This window comes from Peromyscus californicus, unplaced genomic scaffold, assembly GCF_007827085.1.
Source record: "Peromyscus californicus insignis strain IS unplaced genomic scaffold, ASM782708v3 Scaffold_23__1_contigs__length_62951481, whole genome shotgun sequence".
Taxonomy (NCBI): Eukaryota; Metazoa; Chordata; class Mammalia; order Rodentia; family Cricetidae; genus Peromyscus; species Peromyscus californicus.
In genome coordinates, this window is record NW_026294534.1 from 21031315 (window position 1) to 21054792 (window position 23478).

At 39.7% G+C, this 23478-nt stretch overlaps 1 protein-coding gene across 1 annotated transcript in view; it reads right to left on the bottom strand.

Moving 5' to 3' along the window:
• The window catches only part of Unc5d (unc-5 netrin receptor D), a 553430-nt gene that overhangs the window by 197439 nt on the left and 332513 nt on the right, over window positions 1-23478 (bottom strand). Inside the window, 1 exon segment of the mRNA XM_052751943.1 lies at window positions 434-537. Within this exon segment, the coding sequence (XP_052607903.1) occupies window positions 434-537 (104 nt within the window).

Here is a 23478-nt window from a genome sequence, read left to right on the forward strand (position 1 = left end):
TAGAGACTGTAACACACCAAATGCTCAGAAGATGCCTGGTCCATAGGCAAGTGAAGAAGGAAGATGTTAACTCTCTCCCTCCCAGGGCACATTTCCAGGGAGTGATGCCTATTAGTGCACAGATGTGACCCACAAGCACTATACAAAACAGGTGGTCCTGACAGAACACAGGGCAGATGACACCAAGGTCCGTCCTCAGAATCAAGGGCATAGTCCATCCAGACTGCCTAGCAAGAACTGTGTGTCAATAGGAATGTTGACAAGAGGCATGTGTATTCCCCAGCTTTCCACATCATGATTTCTTCATTATGTCTTGCAAGAGAAACCAGACAGCAAGATGCCAGGCCTAGGTTCTTTCTCCCCTCTTGGCCACATGGGCTTCTGTCCTCTCACTGAGGACAGGCCTGACACCTTATAGAGGAGTCCTTCTTACCTCTGCTGCAGGGACTCCCTCTGGCGGGCGGCAATGCAACACGATCATGCCTTCAATAGGAACCTCCCTGCCTTGTGGATCTTGCTCAAAGTTTTTCCGTAAATCTGCAAAGAAGCACAAGATATGTGTATGCCACTTTGAGCTAGGACTGGCATTACTCACGCGTGGCCCCAATACACTAAAACAGCGAGCTTCATGTCAAAAGTTAGATACACACAAATATGTCACTTTCTGACACTTCAGACTATCGCTTTTCCAATACTCATAAATGCATCTGAAATATACCTCAACAAAATGGTTTCACCACTTTACATTATATGAAGGAAGAAAAACTACTAGAGGAAAAGAAAAAAAAAACCCTCATAATTTCATGAGTGTTTGCCAGCATTATCTGTTCAGCATCTGATGAAACACTTGGCCTAATAAATTACTGTCCGCAGCCATTATGAAGTTGAGATGCACATGATTTTTTTTTTGTTCAGTGAAGAACACATTATTAATCTGTAACCTCTGTCATTCGCTTAACCCTCTGGGGAGCTGTAGAAGACAGTAATAGAGTGAGATCACCTATTAGTCTTTTTATTTGTAACCAGGGAGAAAGGGCCATAACCAGTCACAACAAAATCCATAACCTATCCAACCAGATCTATAATTAAGAAATGCAAGGCCCTCTAGTCAAGCAGCCATGCTGGGTATGTGGGTAGTGCCCTTCACACAGGGCTCCGGGCACTTTGCAAACAAGCTGCACTATTAACCTTTTACACATGGAGAGGTGACACTTGTGGAGGTTAATTGGCTTGCCAGTGGTCACAGAACGCATCAGTGCCAGGGAGAGGGGAAAATTCATTCCGCTTCCTGACACTCAGCCTGACTGCCAACCAGCTTGGCCTTCTCAGGGAAGAGGCCAGTTCAGCAGGGAGAGCAGCGCCAGCTTCATCTGCATAGCTTTCGACTCTACCATTGTCAAGGGTAGGCAGCTGGCCTTGGCTCCTGGGGAGGTGTCAGCACAGTCCTCTGATGATGCTACTGAACAAGGTAATTCTTGCTGTCACCTGGATGCACAGGACAGTCAAGCCAGGACAGGTTGTTTACAATTCTTCCTCCACGAAAAAGGATTTTCTCCTCCCTCCATGACAATGAATTTTTCTTCAAATTGAGTATCTCAAATTACAGGCTGTGGATTTATTGATTTAATTTTCTTCAGTGCTTACAATAACATGAAATATGTCCTCTGTAAAGAGCGAAGCTCCAGAATCAGTTACATCTTTATAAATTGTATAAATGCATTAAACTTGCTTTTAGCAAGTCAAAAATACCCGATGAATAACTAGTGCAGCCATGCACATATCCACTTCTCTCTGAAAGCTTTCCGTCCCAGAGACGGCCAGCATCTGTATATACAAAGGCTTTGTATGTCTCTGGAATGTAAAGGATCCGCCTTCTCATACTCTGCTGTCCCAAATTCAGTTCTAGAGGAAGCTTCTTCTATCCAAGGTCTATAAATTGCCCTGGTGGTTCAGAGTTCCTGACTCTCAGTGTGACGGACTCACAAAACCACCAACAAAAGCAAAGAGCAAAGGGAGTGTGTAAGCCTAGAGTTGGAAGTCTGTTTGCTACACAGTCCCACCACAAGATGTGTTTTGCTGTCACTCAAGGGAGTACTGAGCCAAAACTCTCTTTCAAGAAGGGCCTCCCTGCTTAGAATTGTATCAAAACTCATCTGCAGGAGTGAACGTGAGTTCAACAGCCAAGAGGCCAGGGTGGTAATGGGAAGAGTTGTGATGTGGGTGGCATGTTTACTGTGTTGCCTTTACTATTGCTTCCCACCTCCTTGGTCAATGTATCTGCTAAGAGGAGTCTTATCCAGTACTAGCAAATGAGCATTTGAGTTTTGCTACCATTGATTTTCTGTGTTTAACAAAGTAAAACACAAAAGTATAACACTAGGAATTTCAATACATTCTTCTGCTTCTGCTTCTATAATATAGAATAGGGAGTGGTACTATTATTATTTAGGATGTGTGGCCTTGCTCAAGGAAGTGTGCTACTGTCGGGGCAGGCTTTGAGGTCTCTGGTGTAGCTTGAGCAGTTGACCTCGAAAGCCTGCCCCAACAATGACAAGCTACACCCAGTGTGGCTCACAGTCTCTTTCTACTGCCTGAAGATCAAGATATAGACTTCTCAGCTCCTTTTCCAGTACCATGGCTGCCTGCACACTGCCATAATGATAATGGTCTAAACCTCTGAAACTGTAAGTCAGCCCCATTAAAATGTTTTCCTTTATAAGATTTGCATGGTCATGGTGTCTCTTCATGGCAATAAAATCCTAACCATGACAGTGATAAATGGTTATCCTTACTTCATAATAACTACATCAGCAGGCAGAAAGACAAACTCAATGAGGTCATTTTTCCTCCAAAGGAGTACCCTGTACTGACACCAGAATCAGTTTATTTCATACAAACAAGGTATTTGGGGGCATCTCTAGCAGATTTCATATGGAAGAATCAGATCCAAGTGAGGACCAAGCTATCCTGCTTCCCCATCACACTAACACTTGGAATCATCACTTGAAGAGTCTGACAGGAAGTGCATTATCACCCTCCAAGGTGTATACAGAAAAACTAAAGACAGAGGAACATGGGGCAAGGGCAGAAAAAGTCTATAAGGATGACTCCATCAGTACTTCAGGAGCCAGATATCACTTCAAGTAAGAAAACCCTTGACCTTAGAGTTCTGATCCAATCCCAAGTCTGGTGACCTGTCCTCCTAAGGAGGTTGCATCTGGGAATCTTTAAAAAAAGGCTCCACATATAAAATTATAGCTAGTCCCTGAACATGTTCCAAATTACAGAAATAAACTCTTCAATACAGCAGCCAATGTCTCCTGTTCCATCCATGACCCTCACCCCAGGACATGCAAACTCATTAGTTTCTGAATAGGCAATCTAAGCAACAGCCATTTTTCTAGATCCAGAAAGATACATACATGTACCTACACAAGTTCTAATAATGGGCAACTTATCTCCAGACACACAAAATGAATTTCTGCACAAAATAAGGGAACTATAGGACTGAAAGTAATATCTTCCTGTGATAGGACCAGAAGCAAGATTCATCTTTGAGAATTTCTAATTCAAATTCTGTGACATCAAAAGGAAACAATAACCAAGAAGCTAAAATAGGGCCTTATGGATCCATTAACATTTCAGATCAAGCAGTTGTGTTCAGATCCGAGCATGACACTATGAACACCTTCATCCAATAAATATCTTGAATTCTCTTGGCCTTAGTCTCTGCACCTCTAATAGGATAATAATTCCTAATACATATAGCTTTTTATTTTTAAAGTCAGGGTCCCGCTATGTAGCTCTGGCTGGCCTGGCATTCTCTATGTGGAACAGGATAACCTTGAACACACAGAGACCCAGCTGCCTCTGCCTCCTAAATTCTGAGACTAAAGGCATGTGCAACTATATACCTGGCTACATTCAGCTTTTATAAAGATGAAATATTAATACATAAAAACTTTCCAAGCACAATGGCTATGTAACAGGGTTAAGGTCTTATATATCACTACACCCTGTGATAAAGCTATGATGATTAATATGGGATGATTTTATCATAAATCAGATACAAATTAATTACAAAGTGAAGCATTTTTCAGAGGCACTAAAATAAAAAGTATAATTTAGTAGATGATAAATTAAGTGGGAAAAGGTATTAAAATGAGTCATTGCCTTTCTGAAGAAAAAAATGTAGATCTATGTCTTGCTTTATACTAAAATAAATGCCACAGTAATAAAAACATTTTAACAGAAAACCACAGCAGTAATAAAATATCTAGAGAACCTTAAGAAAAGGGGAATTTCTTCTAACTTGAACAAGCCATTAAGAAAATGATTGATAAGCATCATTTAGTTAAAAATGAAATTATTTTCCTTGAAACATTGCAAACAAAGGACTGTGCAGATAATGGTCTTAATATGTTAAAATTTCTTATGAAAATTATAGATACTCTGAGATAAAATGACAAAGGGGTTGAAAACCATTTACAAAGGAAAAGACAGAAATGGCCTAAGATAAGTAATGGGGCAGTATCAACAGTTATTAAAGAACCGCTGGCTTAGCAACTATCAACACATCTCTTTTCCTCCTCTAAGCGAGCCACTTTTATTTATTTCTTTATTTTAATTCCCGTGTTGGAAATGAAGTCAGGCTGGGATAGTCTTGAATATCGCTAGAAGAAAAGACCAGGTGTATATTTAAAACAAGTTGTAAATGGACCAAATTATTTTGAAGGTCCAATTGTATGGAAACTATCTGATAAATAGATATATAATATGTGGTATATCACGGAATATTATTTGGCAATAAAAACAAAATACTAATGCATGCTGTGACATGGCTAAAATTTAAATGCATAATTTATATTAATTGAACATACATAGCCATTCACCAAAGGCTACATATTATATGATTCCACTTACCTGAAACATCTGCAGTAGGTAGCAATGACAGTGAGTAAATATGTTAGGAGTCAGCTGGGGCTGCAGTTGAGTGAGGGAAGAAGACTGATAATGACCTTTTCATTAATATAAAAAAAAAACCCCTAAAATTGTCCTGGACGATGGTTATAGATCTACAACTGTATTCACAACTATTGATTTCTATATTTAAGAGAATCACATGTTCTATGGTATTTCAGTAACACTATAATTTTTAAAGTTTCACCAACACAACTCTGTAATTCTACAAATATGGCTAAGAAAATAATTAGAGAACTATGTGGAAAAAATGTAGGTAGGCTGATAGTGCCTTGCTGAATCATAGGAAGAAAGCTGAATATTTAATAATGTGGGAATAGTTAAAATCATTTAGTGCATTCACACAATGGAATACTACGAAGAAATGAAAAACTAGAAGATTGTGGTATTTAAGATTTAAAGTTATAGACAATGAAACGCTAAACTAGGTAATATAGTATGATAAATCTCAATCATATGCATTATATGTAATATATTATATATATTTATATTAGAAAAAAATCACTAGGCAAATATATACCTACTTCCATATGACAGTACAGAAGTGAAAATTAAAACCCTTTCTGGGGTAGCCCTTCTTTTTGTGTGACATCAGTGTTCAGAAAATGTGCCACAGTCACATTCGTTCACTCACTGTTGAGCAGGAACTAGAGCCTGTCAAATCGTGAAGGTACTTTAGTGGAGGTGCCATGCAGCACCTGGCCCACCGGCTGCGCATGCTCTCACAGTAAAGGTAGACAGTAAACAAGCATTTAAGATGCAGAATGATGAGTAAGAGGCAGAGAAGAAAGGTCCTTAGATGTAGCACAGTGACTTAGCTGTGTGCCCAGAGGGATGTGTCATGGAGAAGAATTCAAGCTGAAAGTGAAGATCTCACCATCTTACAGAATACACCCTAGACTGAATTTATAGTTTCTGATTTTCACTAATTTAAAGCAGAGTTCTCCAGGGTGGCAGAGATGTCTCAGTCATCAAGTGCTTGGCCTTGAAAGTGGGAGGACCTGAGTACTGACCTACACAACACACATGGAATGCCAGGCATGGGGCACAAGCTTATAACCCCAGGGACAGTGAGACAGAAGCTTATTCTGTTTGGCAAAGTTCCAGGTCACCTAGAGAGCCTGTCTCAAACCAAAGGTGGAAGACACAGAGCAGACATTATCTGTGGTAATCCTCTGATTTCTACAGATATGTATTCTTGCGCCCACACATGCCTGGAGGTGCACACATACACACCACACCACACCACCACCACCCCCCCACACACACACCACACTTACCACACACCAATACACACACATATACACCACACTCACCACACCACACCACACACACACACACACACACACACACACACACACACACACACACACACACAGCACACTCATTCACTTCACTATCACCTCCCTTTTAGCATTGTTTTCATATTTCTTTATTTCTAATCTCTAAAAAAATGCTTCCTTAACTAGCTTTCTTGAGTTGGAGAAGGATACTCTTCTAACTGAATGCATTTCTATCCTTTGACCTTATCATAGTTGTATATCAGACAATAATCATATTATTCTATACAAAGGAAATTAACTCAACTACATGTATGATGCACAACCTTAAATATTATACATGTGGTTGAAGAAGATAAAACTCTATCAGTTGTAAATAGTAAATTGTTTAAGACTATTCTGTTATAGGAAAAACCCTAAAATGAAATTATTTAACACTTCAAATTTTTACCTCTCAGTGATTATGGCTGTCATTAATTACTTTTATGTGTCTCTGCATTTGGCAAAATTTCTGGATGACCAGATATAATCATATCCACAAACAGCAAACACTAGGAGAAACAAGCCCACTGTCTTCAGAGTCCCCACATCTTGTCTTCACTGTACACTGAGCCAAGAGTCAGGGCAGAGGAGCATTCTGTTTCATGTTATTGCATCTAGGTTCACCCTCACCACATCTATCAAAGAAAGAAGCTAAAATTACATAGCCTTCAAAACTCAGTGAACTGTGAATTCAAGCACTTCTCCAATTTTATTTTAGTTGTGGGGCTGGGGGAAAACATTTCATCTGTTTGGCTCACTGTCACATCACTGTTTTGTGTTGAATGCAGGACATCCTATCCCCCAAGCTCATATCTTTGAACACCTGGTCTCCAGCCAGTGGTATGTCTGGAAAGGATGTAAGATCTTTTGGGCAGAGGACCTAAAAGTGGAGCTGAAGAGTTATAGCTCAAGTCTGTCTCTGCTCCCTGATTCCCAGAGACAATTGTGCCTCAGCCACTATGCCTCCCCTGCCTTAAAACACAGCAAAATTAAATTTATCTGCAGCATTTTGTTCCAGCAAGCAAGGTAATACACCCTGGTATCCGGAATGGCATATACTGTCTCTTGATGAACATTTGTTGAATGGCAGGATGAATTAATTAAGTTATTTATAAGTTTCCATTCCAGCTCATGTCACCCGATAACTTTCTCAGAAGTTAAGAGGATGAAGGAAGCATGGGCAGATGTGATAAGCACAAGAATGTTATTAAAATGACATATTTATCCACTGTTTTCTTCACATACAGTACATGGCCCATGTGTGACCAATATATAAACCAATTCACTACGTTTTCTATTCCTGCAACTTTACTCCGTCACTCTGTTACCCTGTTCATTTTTACAGTAGAATGTCATCGAGGCTCAAGATGACTGGAACCAAAGAGGTAGGAAAGAGGAGCAGGAAGTGAGGAAGCCAGGCACATGGCTTGGTTATCAATCATATCATCAGCAACAAGTCACCTAGAATCAGCAGCACCTGCCCGTAAGTGGCATATTTTAGGCTGGGCCACAGGATACAACTGCTGCCCCTTCCTCACCCAATGCCCTATTTGGCCTCTTTCTCATTTTCCTTTCATGCTACTATGTTAGAAAAGTCATTGTAGCACACGAAAATCAATAAAAATTCAATTCCGAATAATAGTTCTCTGCTGCTCGGCAACACCAGGGAGTTATCGGCTCATTCAATGTTCTGGCAGTTAATGCAATGAAATAAAAATAATTTACTCATTCAAACCAAATCAGCCAGTGAAAAATCATAGACATTTTTTAATAGTCATAGTCAGAGCCATTTGTTAAGATGCAGGAGGATGACACGGTGTCCCATTAGTCGTCCAACTACACGGGTTTCAAATCAGGTTTGAATCTTACCCACTGTGTTTTTTTTTTTTTTTTGTTTTGTTTTTTCAGAAGGAACAACAGACCACATTTGTCATACATAAAAGGAATTTGTAACTCAGCCAAATGCAGGTCATTTGTTGTAATAAAAGAGCTGATTCAAACGCATAGCAAACGCCCGGCAGAAAATGGAAGTTAGGGCTCAGTGCCTCTATTTGGTTCTGCCTCAGTCTTTCGGCCCTAAACAGTAATGGCCTGAGAAGTCAGTTACTGACTCCAGTTCCCCAGAGGAGCATAAGAAAAGCACCCTGCCAGGTGACAGCACACTATCTGTGCCCGCTGGCCAGCTTGGCTAAGATCCGTCTGCTTTGCTTTAGATTCTGGAGACTCATATTGATGCCAGGCTATTCACACCATTCAGGTCATCTTGTCTGGAGTCTTCTGACCGCTGCTTTTAGGAGTCACTGAGTAACAGCTGGTCATAAGACAGACTTCCACACAAAGATTCTTATATGCCAGCAGCATAGATGAGGCATCCCCTGCTAGCCATCCTAAAATAATTGGCTTTACAGCTGTAACTGACTCCTGTTAGTAAACTCTGTAGCAACAGGAGAAGGCCACTTCTGCCACAGATGAGCCAACATGGTATTCTCCATGTGGCTTCCTCCCTCAGAGGATGACAGTCTGCTGACACTACTTACTGACACCCTGTGATGTTTGGCCAATGCAAAGATTCCTGGCATACAGAGAGGCTCCTTGAAGCTGATACCATGATCATCAAATAACTTCAGGGCTCTGAGCTACTTTGTGTCCTGTAATTCTCCTGGGAGATGGCTGTCGTTCATGGGACGTTTTATATCTAGCATTGTCTATCATTAATCTCCCACTATTGGGTAGCAATGGCAGTGCAGGAGAAAAGGTCTGGCTTTGCCAGAGGTAGGGATACTGGTGGGGGCTAGAGACAGTTTGTGAAAGCACTTTGAGAACTTAACCTGTTTTCTACTGAGCTGCTCCCAGCAAAGCACATTGCATTGTGTTTGGCTTCTCTTGTTTACAAGGACAAAAAAAAAGTGCCCTCAGAAGTCATCAAAACCAGAAAGTATGCTGATAATTGGGAAGCTAGAAATCTTAATTATGGATCTGAGACAAGTGGAAATCAAATATACCTTAAGCTTTGACTTCACTGAATGATCTTGTACAGTTCTTAAGAGAACAAGATCTCAAGAAAGACAATGAGATAATGACCCACAAGGCAGTGAAGAGATCCAGCATAACTCCATCATCTGGGTTGCTTCCAAGTCCTTTCAGCACACACTTTGTATTCGTTACTCTGCTCCACCCCAGTCAATCTCCTCTCAGTATTCTGTCAAGGTGAACTCAACTTACCTATGTACCTGCTTCTCTTGGGCTTTTCACTTTCTGTTATCAGTACCAATTACTTCTTTTTAGCATCAGGTCATAACCAGGCAAGCAACAAAGCATACATTTTGGGTCTTTTATTCTTCATGAATGAGACTCCATAATGGTCAATGCATGGAACTGCTTGTAGGTACATGTTCTTAATCCAATGGGTATATGTGGTATATATGTCATGCACAGCATGACCGATGTGACTGAAAAAACACTAAGCACTATTTCCCCCAGGAAGGAACTACAGATGGGAGTGCTACACAAAGAAAGCATATACGTTGAGAATTTCTTGTTTGCTTTGTCTCCAAGTGACAAGGAATGAATTTCTGAGTCTTGATTATATTTATTATTTGGGTCAATACATGAAAGATAGCTGAAGCTTCACTGAATTATACTAAAACTTTTCAACTATCTTTGACAGAAAAATATATGAAAATCTTCAGAAGTTATTAGGTGGAAATCAGCATGTGCTAAGGTTTTAAATAAAATAGATATAAGTAATGAAGTATTTTATATATTCTTTTACCATGCCCCATGGAATGTTATAGGGAGAACTTACCTATAAATCCCATATTCTACATGTTAGTATGACTTCTCTTTTTGCAATGCTAATGGGAAAACTGAGTTCTAGGTGAATACTGATAACCACCAAATCAAAGTACTTTTGATGATAAAAGACAAAAACCAGATATAGTGGCAACATCGTCAGCATTTCTAGGCTGCTCAATTCCCAAGCAGTACGTGCAGAGTTCATCTTTCTCCTGTTAGAATTCCCAACTTGAAGGTGCTTTATTCACACCTACAAGCACTGGCTTGCAGCGTGGCATCTTGATGAGCATTCCAATACACAATGAACTCCATGGTTGATGGAACTGAGTTTTAAGAATGATACAGACATGAGAAATCATCTCTGACTTTCCTACATGACCTCCATAGCCCTCCACAGGAAATTAGAGAGCTATGAACTTGCAATGAGTTTCAGAAGAAATGACCTAAAAATAACCCCAAGCATTCAATGCTCACTACCTAGTTACGATTCAGTACCATGACTGCAGAGAAAGGGAATAAAAAAAAAAGGAAGAAAGAGGCAAAAAAGAAAAGTCAACCCTGCAGCAAGCAGAAATATATTTTAACTGCATTGTTAGAGCTTTGATTCTTCCCTCAACCTGAATCTCTCTGAGGTGAGGAAGGTTAGCAAGGACAACATGTGGCCAGTGTCGTGAGTACTGAAAGAATAGAATAGTCACTCTACCTAGCATCTGTCTGGCCTCATAATACATCTCTGTGGAAAGAAGAAAACACATTTGCTTTCCTTATAACTCTACCCTACCACATCATGGAGGACCCAAGTAATCACTTAGACCAAAATTTGTTAGCACCAAACCTATAGTTGATGTATTTTAAGAAGACCTAGTAAATATTACACATGAAATAAAAGCTACAAAGAAAGCCAACTACTTGCTCTTGGGGATACTTTCTAGGAAAACTGAATCAAAAAGGGCTCTGAACCAGGATCAACTGTAGAAAGCTGGGGAAGAAAAAAAATCCCCCATGGCTGCAACAGAGAAGAGAAGTGTTGCAGTCTAGGAGTGGGGTTAATTCTCAAGGTGTCAGTGGTCCATTTGGAGAATTATTTGGGGGAGTTGAGCTGAGGGAATAGCATAATCCAGTTCTTTATTATTTTTTCCCAAATTAAAAAAAGTACAATAATTCTTTAAGAATTTTATAGAATGGAAATTGATCATATTCCTTCCCACTCTTGACCCCAACTCCTTCCAGATCCACCCATACACCCCTCTTTCTCAACTTCTTGCCTTTTACTTTTTTTACTTTTAATAAGCTAATGAGACCAATTGCTTCCCATGTCCTCATGGATGGGGGTAATCACTGCAGCGTGGTGGACCTACCAGGACCATGCTCTTAGGCTCTTAGAGAAAACTGACTCTCCCTTTCCTCAAAGCCATCAACTGTCCACAGCACCTCAGTTGGGGTGGAGACTAATGTGCTCTTCCTGCCTCCATGCTAGATTACTGACTGGCTTGATCTTGTACAGTTCTTAAGTAGACAATCACAGCTTCTGTGACTTCTTGAGAGCAATGTTCCAGTCATGTTCAGAAGACACTGTTTTACTCTGGTCTGCCCCAAACTCTGGCCCTTACACTCTTTGTGTTCCTCCTTCTGGAGTAGTCCCTGAGCCGTGGGTGAGCAGTGATATATATGAATAACTTGCAGTTTTTTAAAAAAAAAAAAACTCATTCAAGTTTTTGTTTGTTTGTTTGTTTTTGCTGTTGTTATTGTAGGAAATGGATCTTAAGGCTGTAGAGTGGAAGCAGGGAACTGAGGAGGCAAAGTAGATCCACAGTGATTATAAGATAGGAAGATGTATAGTACATTTTGGAGGTGTATTTATCCAGACTTGCTGCTGAATGACATATGATAGAAGGGAAGAAGAGTCAACGATAGTTCCCATGTCTTATTAAAAGAACATGAGAAGCTATTACTGAAGCAAGAAGACTGGGGCATTAACGTGTATATAGCAACATGGGAGTAGGCACATTGAGTATGAAACATGTACTAAGTATCCAAGTAAATATGGAATGCAAGTGGGTGATGGAGAAGCTGGGAGAGGAAATGTAATATTAAGATTGAAGGTAATCAGCACAATTGGAAGGCATGGAGGTGAGGACTTTGCCAGGGGGTACTTGTAGATTATGCTGTGAAGGTGCCCCAAGAAGGAGCCCCTGAATAACACACACCATTTAGAGTTAACAAAAAAAGGAATATACCCAGGAAACTCAAGAAGTCAGTAGGAAGAAGGAAGGCCACAAGACTGCAAAATCAGAGTGTTCTTGTCCTTCCTACCGTGCTTTTGAGCAGAGCTGAGTGACCTTAATTTCTGAGGTTTTCATAAGAGTATCATCTGCGGTGGGTCTCAGCAATCAGCAGAGTTTAAGCTGGTTGGGTGAGCTCAGAACTCAAGTCCAAGTCTTCTAATTTGATTTCTTCACCCTTCTTTTGTTCTTATTCCTTTTCTGCAAATGTTTACAAAGTCTTTTAAGTCTTAGTTTTTGCATTAGAACATCATCTAGCCCTGAAATGGTTACCTCCAGCCATGTTCTAGCTCCTCCCTACATAGTCCAATTTTTGGAAAGAGTCTATCCTCTGTAATTCACATCCTTCTGCTAATTCCTAGGTCCACACATCTCATATCACTTCTCCCATTAGTTGTCCTGGATCAATGGCAGTTCTCACGTCAAAACTAATGGACACATCTAAAATCTCATAATCTTTAGATAACACTGAAATCTTGATGAATTTTTCCCTCATAACCATCTCCACTTTGTCATGGACCACTTTTCTTCTCTCCTGCTTTTATCTTTACCTTCTTCATGGGCTTTTCTGTTTCTCCCCTCTCCTCTTATGGAATTTCACTCCTAGATCATTATCCTTTCTATTCCCACCAGAAGTTTGAGAGCTGGAGAAAACATAGGAGTGAAAAGTACCTTAGGTATTCCTGATGAAATCTGTTTCTCCTGTATTTCCAGTAGGAAATTATCTTAATCACTGATGTTCCAAGGACTCCAACTTAGGACATTGATGTTTATCTTATATCTTGGGCTTCAGGCTAAAAAGTCCAACTGTATGATTAAAAACAGTCCACTGACTATCACATGAGTCATGCATATCTTCACACGCTATGATTAAGCACTGAACTTGATACTTTGTTCTTGAAACTCATTTCTTCTGCTGTATTCATAATTATACTTAATAGAATAACTAGTAATTTAGTTACTTAAGCCAGAAACATAGAAAGTCCCATACTTAATGTACCTAAAGTTCTCTACTTTACCTCCTCAGTTTCATATTTCAGTAGCCACATGCTTGTGTTAATGTCCCTTTGCAAATTCCTTTCCAGATAAATCCTCAGCCTTCCTCAAAAATTATGTTTCTTAGTAACTCAAGAAGTGTATCTTGGGTCCCTGAGATCAGCAGCTGTCCTGGCGGGTTCCTCATGCACACTGAATATATCAGGAGCCATGCACCACTGAAAATTCTTATTTCCAAGTGTCTCTCTCTCATTCCACTGTGAACTCTTCAAAGGAAGGGACAATATTTTGTTCTTGAGATGCCTAGAACATTCAGGTTTCTGAACTATTCACAGATGCTCAATTCTTCCCTTAAGTCAGCAACCCTCTGTTATTTAGGAAATTTCTGGAATGCAGTCCTGTCTTTCCCTACTTGGGTAGAAAGATGTGATGCTAACCTAAGAAGACTCACCAGGCACAGAATGTATGCAAAGATTAAGAGACTTAATTTCTTTCTGTTGTTATGTTTGTTTGTTTGTTTGTTTGTTTGTTTGTTTGTAAGGTTTACTTAGTGGAAAGATTTAGTATTGATTCAAGTACAATCTATACGCTCTTTGCCAATATAATCCTGAAGTGTTTATAGACACGGCCGTCTTCAAGAAATTCAAGGTGAATTGCACTAAAGGAAGAGCAGACGGAATCCATCTGTTTTTTCATTGAAAGGCAGTGACTATATTTCTACAAATTCTTCGTGGTGAAATAGTGCCTGGTAATAAGTAGCCTGAAAGAATGTTATCTGGGGAAATTTCATTTCTCCCTAACACATTTCTTGTCAGTAGACCATATCTTTAAGGTTGTCACCCATACACATGCATGTGTTAAACAAAAGTAGATCAATATCTATCAGTATTGTGCAAACCATTGCTCTTTGTTCACGGAAACACAGCTCCTTAGAGATTTCAGGTTTTCATACTCCATGCTGAAGAGCATCTACTGGCAAGGGAGGCAGGCCCATCCATGGGCTATCTAAGAAGATGTGGCACACCAAGTACCTCTGATGTTTACAATTGTAGCCTCAAAATTCATTTATTTTCAGCATTCTGTCCCATACCTGATTATTTCTATTACCTAAGAGAAGTATACATTATGCTATATCCATGGGCTTCACATTTGGAAAGTAAGCCTAAACTAAGTTTGAAAATATTAAAAAAACAAATTGTAGCTGTACAGAATACATACATTTTTGTTATTATTCCCTAAAGTTTAAACAATAAAGCAGGATATAAAATTCATAGAGATTAACATAGGAAAGGTTGAACAACTCCAACAACAACAAAAGAATCCCCAATTCAAAATGATCCTAAATCTGATGATCAAAACTTGGTGAATTGGAAGCATTTCTAAATTTGGATGTATGGGGTGGAGATGCTCAATGAGTAAAGTAGATGCAGTTACCCCAACATCTAATAGACTCTGAAACCTGAAAACCTCTTGTCCCAAGCCTTTCAGACAATGCCTGTTCAATACATGTGCACGGTTCTGTAAGCAATCCAAAGGTGACTTACAGAATAAGATAGAAGATGCCAGTACAATCCCATGTACTACAGGACCCTAAAATCCTATGGATAATGAAGGCTTCAGACAGATGGACCACACTGATCTTGTGGCTTCTCAAGTGTCTGTCATTCAGACAGCATTTTGTAGAAATGATTCAAAATGATCTGTCGTGTCAAAAGTTCTTTAACGCAATTCTTCCAATGTCTTCCTACAAGCATGTGAAGAAGATTGTGCATATTTAGAAAGAACAATGTTGAAGCAATTAGTGTCAGTTCATCATATGAGGAGACATCTCATTACTGTCCCATGGCTGGTGATATTAGACTAATCACTAGGTGAGGTAGAGTATGATGAGATTTTCCACTACAAATTTATTACCACCTTCTTTATGATTAATAAGCAGTTGTGGAAAAAGACTGAGATTATGTAAACATGCTAAGAACCCTAAAACTCTTACCTATCAGTTTTGGCCTCCATCATGCTACTTGCCTATATTCACAGAGATTATGATAGATATTTTTATTCCATAGTAAGGAAAATTATCCCTCTCCTTTCTTTATTCTATGTCTCTGTCTCTCTGTGTGTCTCTTTCTCCCTATCTCTATGTCTCAGTCTCTCTCTCTCTCTCTTTCGGTGTGTGTGTGTGTGTGTGTGTGTGTGTGTGTGTGTGTGTGTGTGTGTGTGTGTGTACACTGTGTGCATGTGGAAGCCAGAGGTTGACATTAGGTATCTTCCTTGGTTGTTCTTGAACTTAACTTTTGAGTCAGTGTCTCTCATTAAACTTGATCTCACCAATTGGCTACATGGGCTAGCCAGCAAACTCTACAGATCCTTTTGTCTTTGCCTCCCTGGTTCTGGATTACAGGTATACATCCCCAGGCTCAGCTTTTTATGGGGGTGCTGGGTATCTGAACTCCAGTTCCCAAGCATGTGCAGCATGTGCTTTATCGCTAAGCATCCCCCCAGCTGCTTCCTTGAACTAGCTGTTCATTCTCAATCAATGTGCATTCTTACTTAATGAGTTATAATTCTTTACTATCATTGCTATGCTCAAATTATTCAGGCAAAGAGAGCTCTCTTCTGTGTGGCTGCTTTTATTCTGTACAGTGAAAACAATTATACTGATGGACATTAGACAAAGTAACTGACCATTATGCTTCCAAACTCTGTGTCACAGAGGACAGAAGAAGACCGAAGAATCCCCTGGGTTACCAGAAGCAAAGGAGGCTTCACACCCAATTGTAACATGAGAACTAGAATGTTCTGTTACCAAACAACATTTCTGCACATTGGCAAAGAACAGATAGTTATTGGAGTTGGGTGATAGTATTCTATCAAAGTTTTCTTATAATTATACCTTAGATATGTCATAAAATGTACTTAGTAAGGAAAATGAAGGGAGAAATGATACTGTAGAAAAGAATTCCACAAATGTCTGCATCTAATATATATAGTGGTGACATATATATCACTAAAGGAAAGCGTAAACAATATACATTATAAAAAATTATAATGGAGCCGAAGAATTCATGCTGCCACTGACATCAATGCTGTTATGCACCCACAGCTCTAGGTATCTGCGTGACTTTTGTAAACAGTCAGTTGTACAAACATTCAGACATACAGTTGTCTTGTATATGACATGTAATCACATTAACAGATGACTGTAGACTTACTGTTTCATTCTCTTTATTATAATTTTAAAGTGAATTCCTACTTATTAAAAATGTGTTTACTTTAGAATTGCTTTGCAGGGTAGGTTGGCAGCAGCTCCATCATATCATATTTACCATGGAGTGACTGCTCTATGCCACCTGGGTCCAAAAGGACAAAACAGTCTAATGATGGACTTCTCAAAATAAATCCCACTGTTGAATGGGACAAGACCATAGAGATAAACACAGAAAGAGTGGTAACAGTAACAGGGTCACTATCAACATGCAGATTGTCAGTAAATGACTTACGGAAATAATTACATGTAGAATGCCATAAAGCTTGTTAAGGCCTATTATGTCAAAACTTTGCTTGAGATAGGTCTTTAATGTTGGCTTTGCTCTCCATTTAGCTTGATGACCTAGAACCTATGTTCACCTTCAGAGTGCTGGGATTACAGGCTATTTCTGGAGCGCAGAGAATCGAATTTAGGACCTCTTGAATGCTAGGCAAGCACTCTATCAATAGAGCAACACCCTGCACTCCTCATATTTAGAAATGTATGAACAGCCCTACTATCCTCCATCTTACATAGACATCTAACATAACTATACATTCTCAAATGTCACTTCCATATGTGTGCGCCTTGCTTCTTCATGTAGAGTGCACAGGGAGTTGCTGTAACAGGAACACTGATCCACCATTGCTCACATCATTTCCCAGCACCACTCAACACCTGTCACCTTAGTACCTGGACCCAGTGATACTGCTGCTGGCTTTGCAGTAAAAACGGTCCTTTCCAAAATCCTGTGTGTTACAATTTGAGGGTGTCCTTAGGCTTCCAAGGACAGTTTTTCTGTTTTTATACAACTGCTACATATATGACCTGATTTTTCAGAGCTGGCTTCATAGGATGTTATGTTCCATGTAAATGTGCAGGGCTCCATGCATGATTTAATAGGCTGCTTTCATGGTCCAAACTCTTAACTTTTAAACACAGAACTCTGTTCATGGTGCACTGGGGCTCAGAAAGTATGCTGCCAGCTCTGCTTCTGTAAGCCTACATGGTACCTTTGTGCAACCCTGACACTCATTAGCACAGGGCTTGGCAAGAAAACTGCATCTGTATGGCTTCAGGTGGATACAACCCCATCCCTTTGTGTGCAGCCTAGTTACTGGACTGCAGCTGTATTTCAGCAATCATTCTTCCCATGACTAGATGATGTTATGTAGTTATCCAAAGGCTAAGACTCTCATAGCCATCAATAATACCCTAGAAGTTAATATGAGGCCATAGGAAATGATTGACCTTTGAAAGAAAAGTATAATACTATCTTTCTTAACTTTAGGGACATTTTTCCATGGAAAGAGAAAGTAAGGTTTCAAACTTTTGTGCAGTTTATACTAGGTATTGCAGTGTGGTTTCCACAATGGAAATGTGTGTTGCCAGAGAGTACTGGAGCAAAGCAGACAGTGTAAGCCGCTGTGGTCACATATGTAAGTCATAAGGTATCATGGTTGTAATGCTTCATCGCTTCATTTCCATTTTGACCTCTGCTTTACTACAGTGTTCATGATTAGCAGTCAGCTCCAGACAAGGGAAGGCAAAGACGATTCTTCTGTGTTCTCATTAGCGATAGGTTCGCAAGGAAGCCAGAGAGCTGAGCACCATCATAATAAACAACCAGCAGATGCCCTTTCATGAGGAGGAATCAGGGTCTGAGTGGATGGCATCGCTATTCAGAAGATATCTACTACAAAGGTGATATATAAGGTCGGCAAGACACTCAGAAGTAAAAAAAAAAAAAATGGAGGCGATAATATTGGAAACTTGAGGCAGTTTATAACCTAAAAACAGAAATGAACTTATGGATAAAACGTTGTAGATATCATGAAAACAATCCAAAAATGCTGTGGGAAGACAGACATGGACTCTTGGATTTGTGGAATTTGGAAGCTGGGGATAGTAGAGCATAGGCTTTTTGATGTCCAAATTGGCCTATAAGGCTAGTGATTAGTTCAGCTGGGTTCTGGGAATAAGGAAGCGAGTATGATAGTCCTCGGATAGAGGCATAAGGTAAGAAAGAAGAGTCAGGGATGGGGAGATGGAGATGCATGTGCTCTGGAGGTATAATGAACACAGGCAGAGCAAAGCCAGGGAAAGCAAGCTTCACACCTCTGAACCTAAGTTTTTGCATCTAAGCACCTAAATCAGTGGTTCTCAACCTTCAAAACACTGCAACTCTTTAATACCATTCCTCATGTTGTGGTGACTCCCATAAAATTATTTTTGTTGCTATTTTGCAACTGTAACTTTAGTACTGTTATGAACCACAATGTAAATATCTGATATGCCGGATAACTGACGTGTGACCCCTGTGAAAGATTATCCAATCCCCAAAGGGGTTTCGACCCACAGGTTGAGAACCACTAATATAAGTAGTACCACTCATTTGGGTGGAGTCCAGCACAGCTGTGAGGATGTCATGGGAAAAGACAGCCATAAGAAGTTACATCTGCACAGTGTATGGACATTTATTTATCCCTGTATTTAACTTTGCAGGCGTGAAGCAGGGGGCACTGGGAGGTCTCAGCATATGAAATTACTTATTTAAGCCAGGAAGCTGAGATGCATCACTGAGACAACTTAATGTCTTTTTTTTTCCCCTTCAATTTTCAAAAAGAAACCACCCCCAAAAGCAAAGGGGAACTAATCCTGTTTTCACTACAGCATGTGAGTATAGAGCACCCCCATGGCTGTAAATGAGATTTTTCTGATTTCTTCATTCATTCTTGGCACAGTTGCATAGATATTTTAGAGGCATCTCAAAAAAAATCATATTTACATTTTATTCAGCATGTATCAAATTATGGTTTTTTTTTTAAATCAATAAAATAGTGGTTTCCTACTGAGTAGTCTTCCAAGTGACCGACTTGCTAGAACAGGCTCAACTATAGGATAGAAATATTTCCTTTATTTCCCAGTCCCAAATAGGGAAGGGTACCTAAGTATCAAGAAGAGTTTGCTTGACCAAGGGTTTAATGCTACAGGCACAACATCTCACAAGCAGATGAAGGAGAGAAAGAAAAACACAGAATAAAAGATAGTGCTAAGCCGCCAAATGTTCACCCATGAAAATAAACAACTACGAATAATTGAGTATTCCTGGTTTTGACAATGATCCAGTAGCAGATGCCACAGCGTGCTGTCTTCTCCAGTCCGGCTGAACCAGACGGATGAGGGAGGGCCTGTGGGAGTTGTTCCCTAGAGACAGACTTGTGCCAGCTTGGTGGGGTTCAATGTAGGCTGGCTTTATTTATCTATTTTTACCTTTCTAAACTCACTTTGGTAACTAGGTCTCAGCTATTTCCAGCCCCCAGTAGTTGATGGCCAGCCAGCTTCTCCCTGTTCTAACACAGAGTGACTACGGCAGAAGAGTGAAGATGAATGACAGGCACACTGGCTCCCAATCCAGAGTGTGTACACACTAGAACTTGACCATGAGAGTCACAACTGACTCACACATGAAAGAGAAGGGAAAACAACTGTCACTTTCCTCAAGCAAACACTCCAATGCCCATAAATCGTGATTTTCAAGCTTTTGTTTAGCAGAAGACAGTTCACAGTAAGAATACCCAAGGGAGTACACTGGATGGACAGAAGGAACACTGATGCACTCTGCTAAGTGACCTTCCCTTCAGTCAAGCTGTCTACCTTTTTGCACCAAGTTGAACAAAAAAGGCATATACAATGCTAAATGGGTAAATTAAGAACTCCCCAAACAGTGCTCCCTAAAGACATTCTCGGCTGTCTTATTCAAAGTACAGGGCATAAACCAACTAGCAGAATTCAAGTCTAGGAAGCTCATTAGAAATTCCCAATTAGAGACCTTATGGATTTCCTAAATTATTTGAACTGAAAATCCAGCATTGTATGAGGACCACATTGCTTACTGATTGGCATGAAGGTGCATGTTGATGTTTGGGGGATATTGTTCCTAGGCAAGGCATCCCAATGATGTCTGTTCACTGAATCATAAAATCTTTAATAATATGTACAGTTGCCTGGGCCTTCTTCCATAGCCTAATCCAGAAGATCTATTGTAGAAGACACAGCTCCGTGTTTGTAACTTTTACCCCCAAGAGAGTTCATTTTGAGGAACATATGAGTCATAAAAAGCAAAAGAAGATTTTTCTTACCATTGTTTCCCATTAAAATTAAACAGTCTCTAAGCAACACCATCCAGAGAGCCTCCTGATGTTTTTGAAGAGATTAGTAACCATGATCACATCAAGATGCTCCTGTCAATACGTCCCTCAGCTCAACGTCCCAGTTGCCTTGGAGCTTCTGCCCAATGCAATTTAAAATTTGTTAAATCTTTAATGGCTCATTGGCTCAATGCAGGAAGCATAAGGAGCTCAGATGTTGAAATAGAACTGTTTACTGAGTATTATAAAAATGATAGTAAATTGTAAAGTCCCTTCGGATGACAGTTCTCACGTTCATAAACTGCATTCATCTATCAATGATTATTTAGCACATTAAGATGCCTCTGTCACTTAAAAAACAATCTTAAAAAGAAGAAACATGGTAACAATCATATTTAATTTGCCTATTCACTTATTGAGAATGAAGAGTATCCTCATGTGCAATGTGCTATTTGCTAGAAAGTACTTACACGTGAAAGTCAGAACTCTTCTTTCTCAGTCTAATAAAAAAGGAAAATTATTTTTAAAGTGTTTTTCCTGGAAGCAAATAAAACATCCAAGTAAGATCCTGAAGGCACCCCACATATTCTTTCAATGCCACTACACTAGTTAAATTTCAATTTACATTTTAATGCACATTGGTCCCCAAGTCAAATGCAATATTTAATGACAAATCATGTCTTGGCTTGCATAAATAATTTTAAATAAATTAAAGAGCCTCTAACTTGCTACATAGGAAGAAATTAAAAATATGTTGCAAACACTCTTAGAGAACACATTAACTGAGTTGTATAATATGAGCTATAATGATATTCTGACAATTTTTGCCTGAAAAAACATTTTATATACAAATGAGCTTATCATATGAAAAGGACAAACAAGTTTTTTTAAATCTCCAGAGAGAATCCCAAGATTATCATCAGAAAAGGATCTCAGAAGCCTGCAAAGGTCAAATGATTAAAAGGAAAGTGACCGAATGTGAAGTGCCTTTTCCATTATTAATATTCTCTACTGTCTGCTTCTATCCTGCTTAAAAGAGCAGCATGGTAAAGGCTAACCTAGAACACTCATTCAATTAAATTCAGCAAAGATCAGAACATGTAATAGTTCTGGAGAGGATCAGGTATGCCACAGGTAGCAGATGATGATTGAAGAGTGCTCACTGGGCCAGCTAGTTTAAGTAATTAGTACTTGTGAGTACCATGCAATAGGCACCAATTCACATCTGGGGATACGGAGACCCAGGAAAATCAACTATGCAGTCCACCTGTACAAAACAAAGATGAAGCAGAATGGACACAGAAATGGAGCAGGGATGTGGAGTCTAGGCTCTTCTCTGCTGTTCCAATACACATGCAAAATTACAGACTGCATGAGTCGGGCTCTGTGTCAGAAAGGTAAGGTTGACACATCTAACAACCAGGTGTTTGGAAGGATGAAGTGTAATGTGTACAGTCCAGGTGATGGGAAATTAGAAGAGGTGGTTTGACCCATTTGTTGATCACGTTTATAAACAAAAACAAGGGCTTCTAACAGGCACTTGGCGATCAAGAATTAAGTGAGGAAGAATAGAGGTAGAAGACACCAGAGGTGGGCAGATCGGAGTGACTATATTTGTAATAGTTCAAAGAATAGATGACATCTACCCTGGAGAAGGAAGGTGAGATAAGGGGGGAAAATGAAGCTCAGAAGACAGAAATTGAGTAGGCGAGTGTTGAAATCTTTCATGCTGTTTCCTGCACTGTGATTGGATTGAGAACTATAGAAATATAGCTTACCTTGACTGGGGTTGAAAGCTCTGGTTGGCCTGATTAAGGCCACACAGGGAACACAGAACTGCATTTATGACGGGACAAATGAGTGCACACATATTCCCTCTCTCAGTTGACCTGCTACTTAAAAGTCATAAAATATTGGTTGGCTAATTTTAATTAACTAAATAACTGCGGGAAAAATATTTCCCAAGGCTCTCACACTGAATATGGCTTACGAGGTGACCTCTTCTTGGTCTATGAGGACCCACATGGCATCTAGAAGAGGCCTCCCATATCACCAGTATTGTGAAGGTGAAATGCATATTTTAAGAGGAAGATTTCATTTCTGAGGAAACATAAATGTCTCTGCAAATAGCAATTCACTCCTATTCTTAATCCCCAAGCCATCAACATCTGCTATGAAGAATTCCTTCAGTCCTCAGATAAATCCCTGTTGTCCCATATTTTTTATGGCACTCTAAAGGCAGTATTTGAATAAAACAACAATAATGATGCCTGCCTTGCACCTCCCAGTTCCCTTCTAGCGTTTTTTTTTTTTTTTTTTCACTCCTAGGCATAAAAATGAGGTGTCTAAGGATCCAAAGGCAGGGTAATGGGAATGGGTGGGATAAGGACACTTAAAAGAGGAAAGGCTTGTATATTCATAAATCATACTAAGATTATAAAGACATTGGTGCTGAAATATGACAGAGAAATCTTGGACTCCCCAAGAAAAGTGGTTTTCTTCCATTCTTATTCTTATTTTCTCATCATTTTTCATCTATTTTTTTTTTTTTTTTTTTTTGGTTTTTCGAGACAGGGTTTCTCTGTGTAGCTTTGCGCCTTTCCTGGAACTCACTTGGTAGCCCAGGCTGGCCTCGAACTCACAGAGATCCGCCTGGCTCTGCCTCCCGAGTGCTGGGATTAAAGGCGTGCGCCACCACCGCCCGG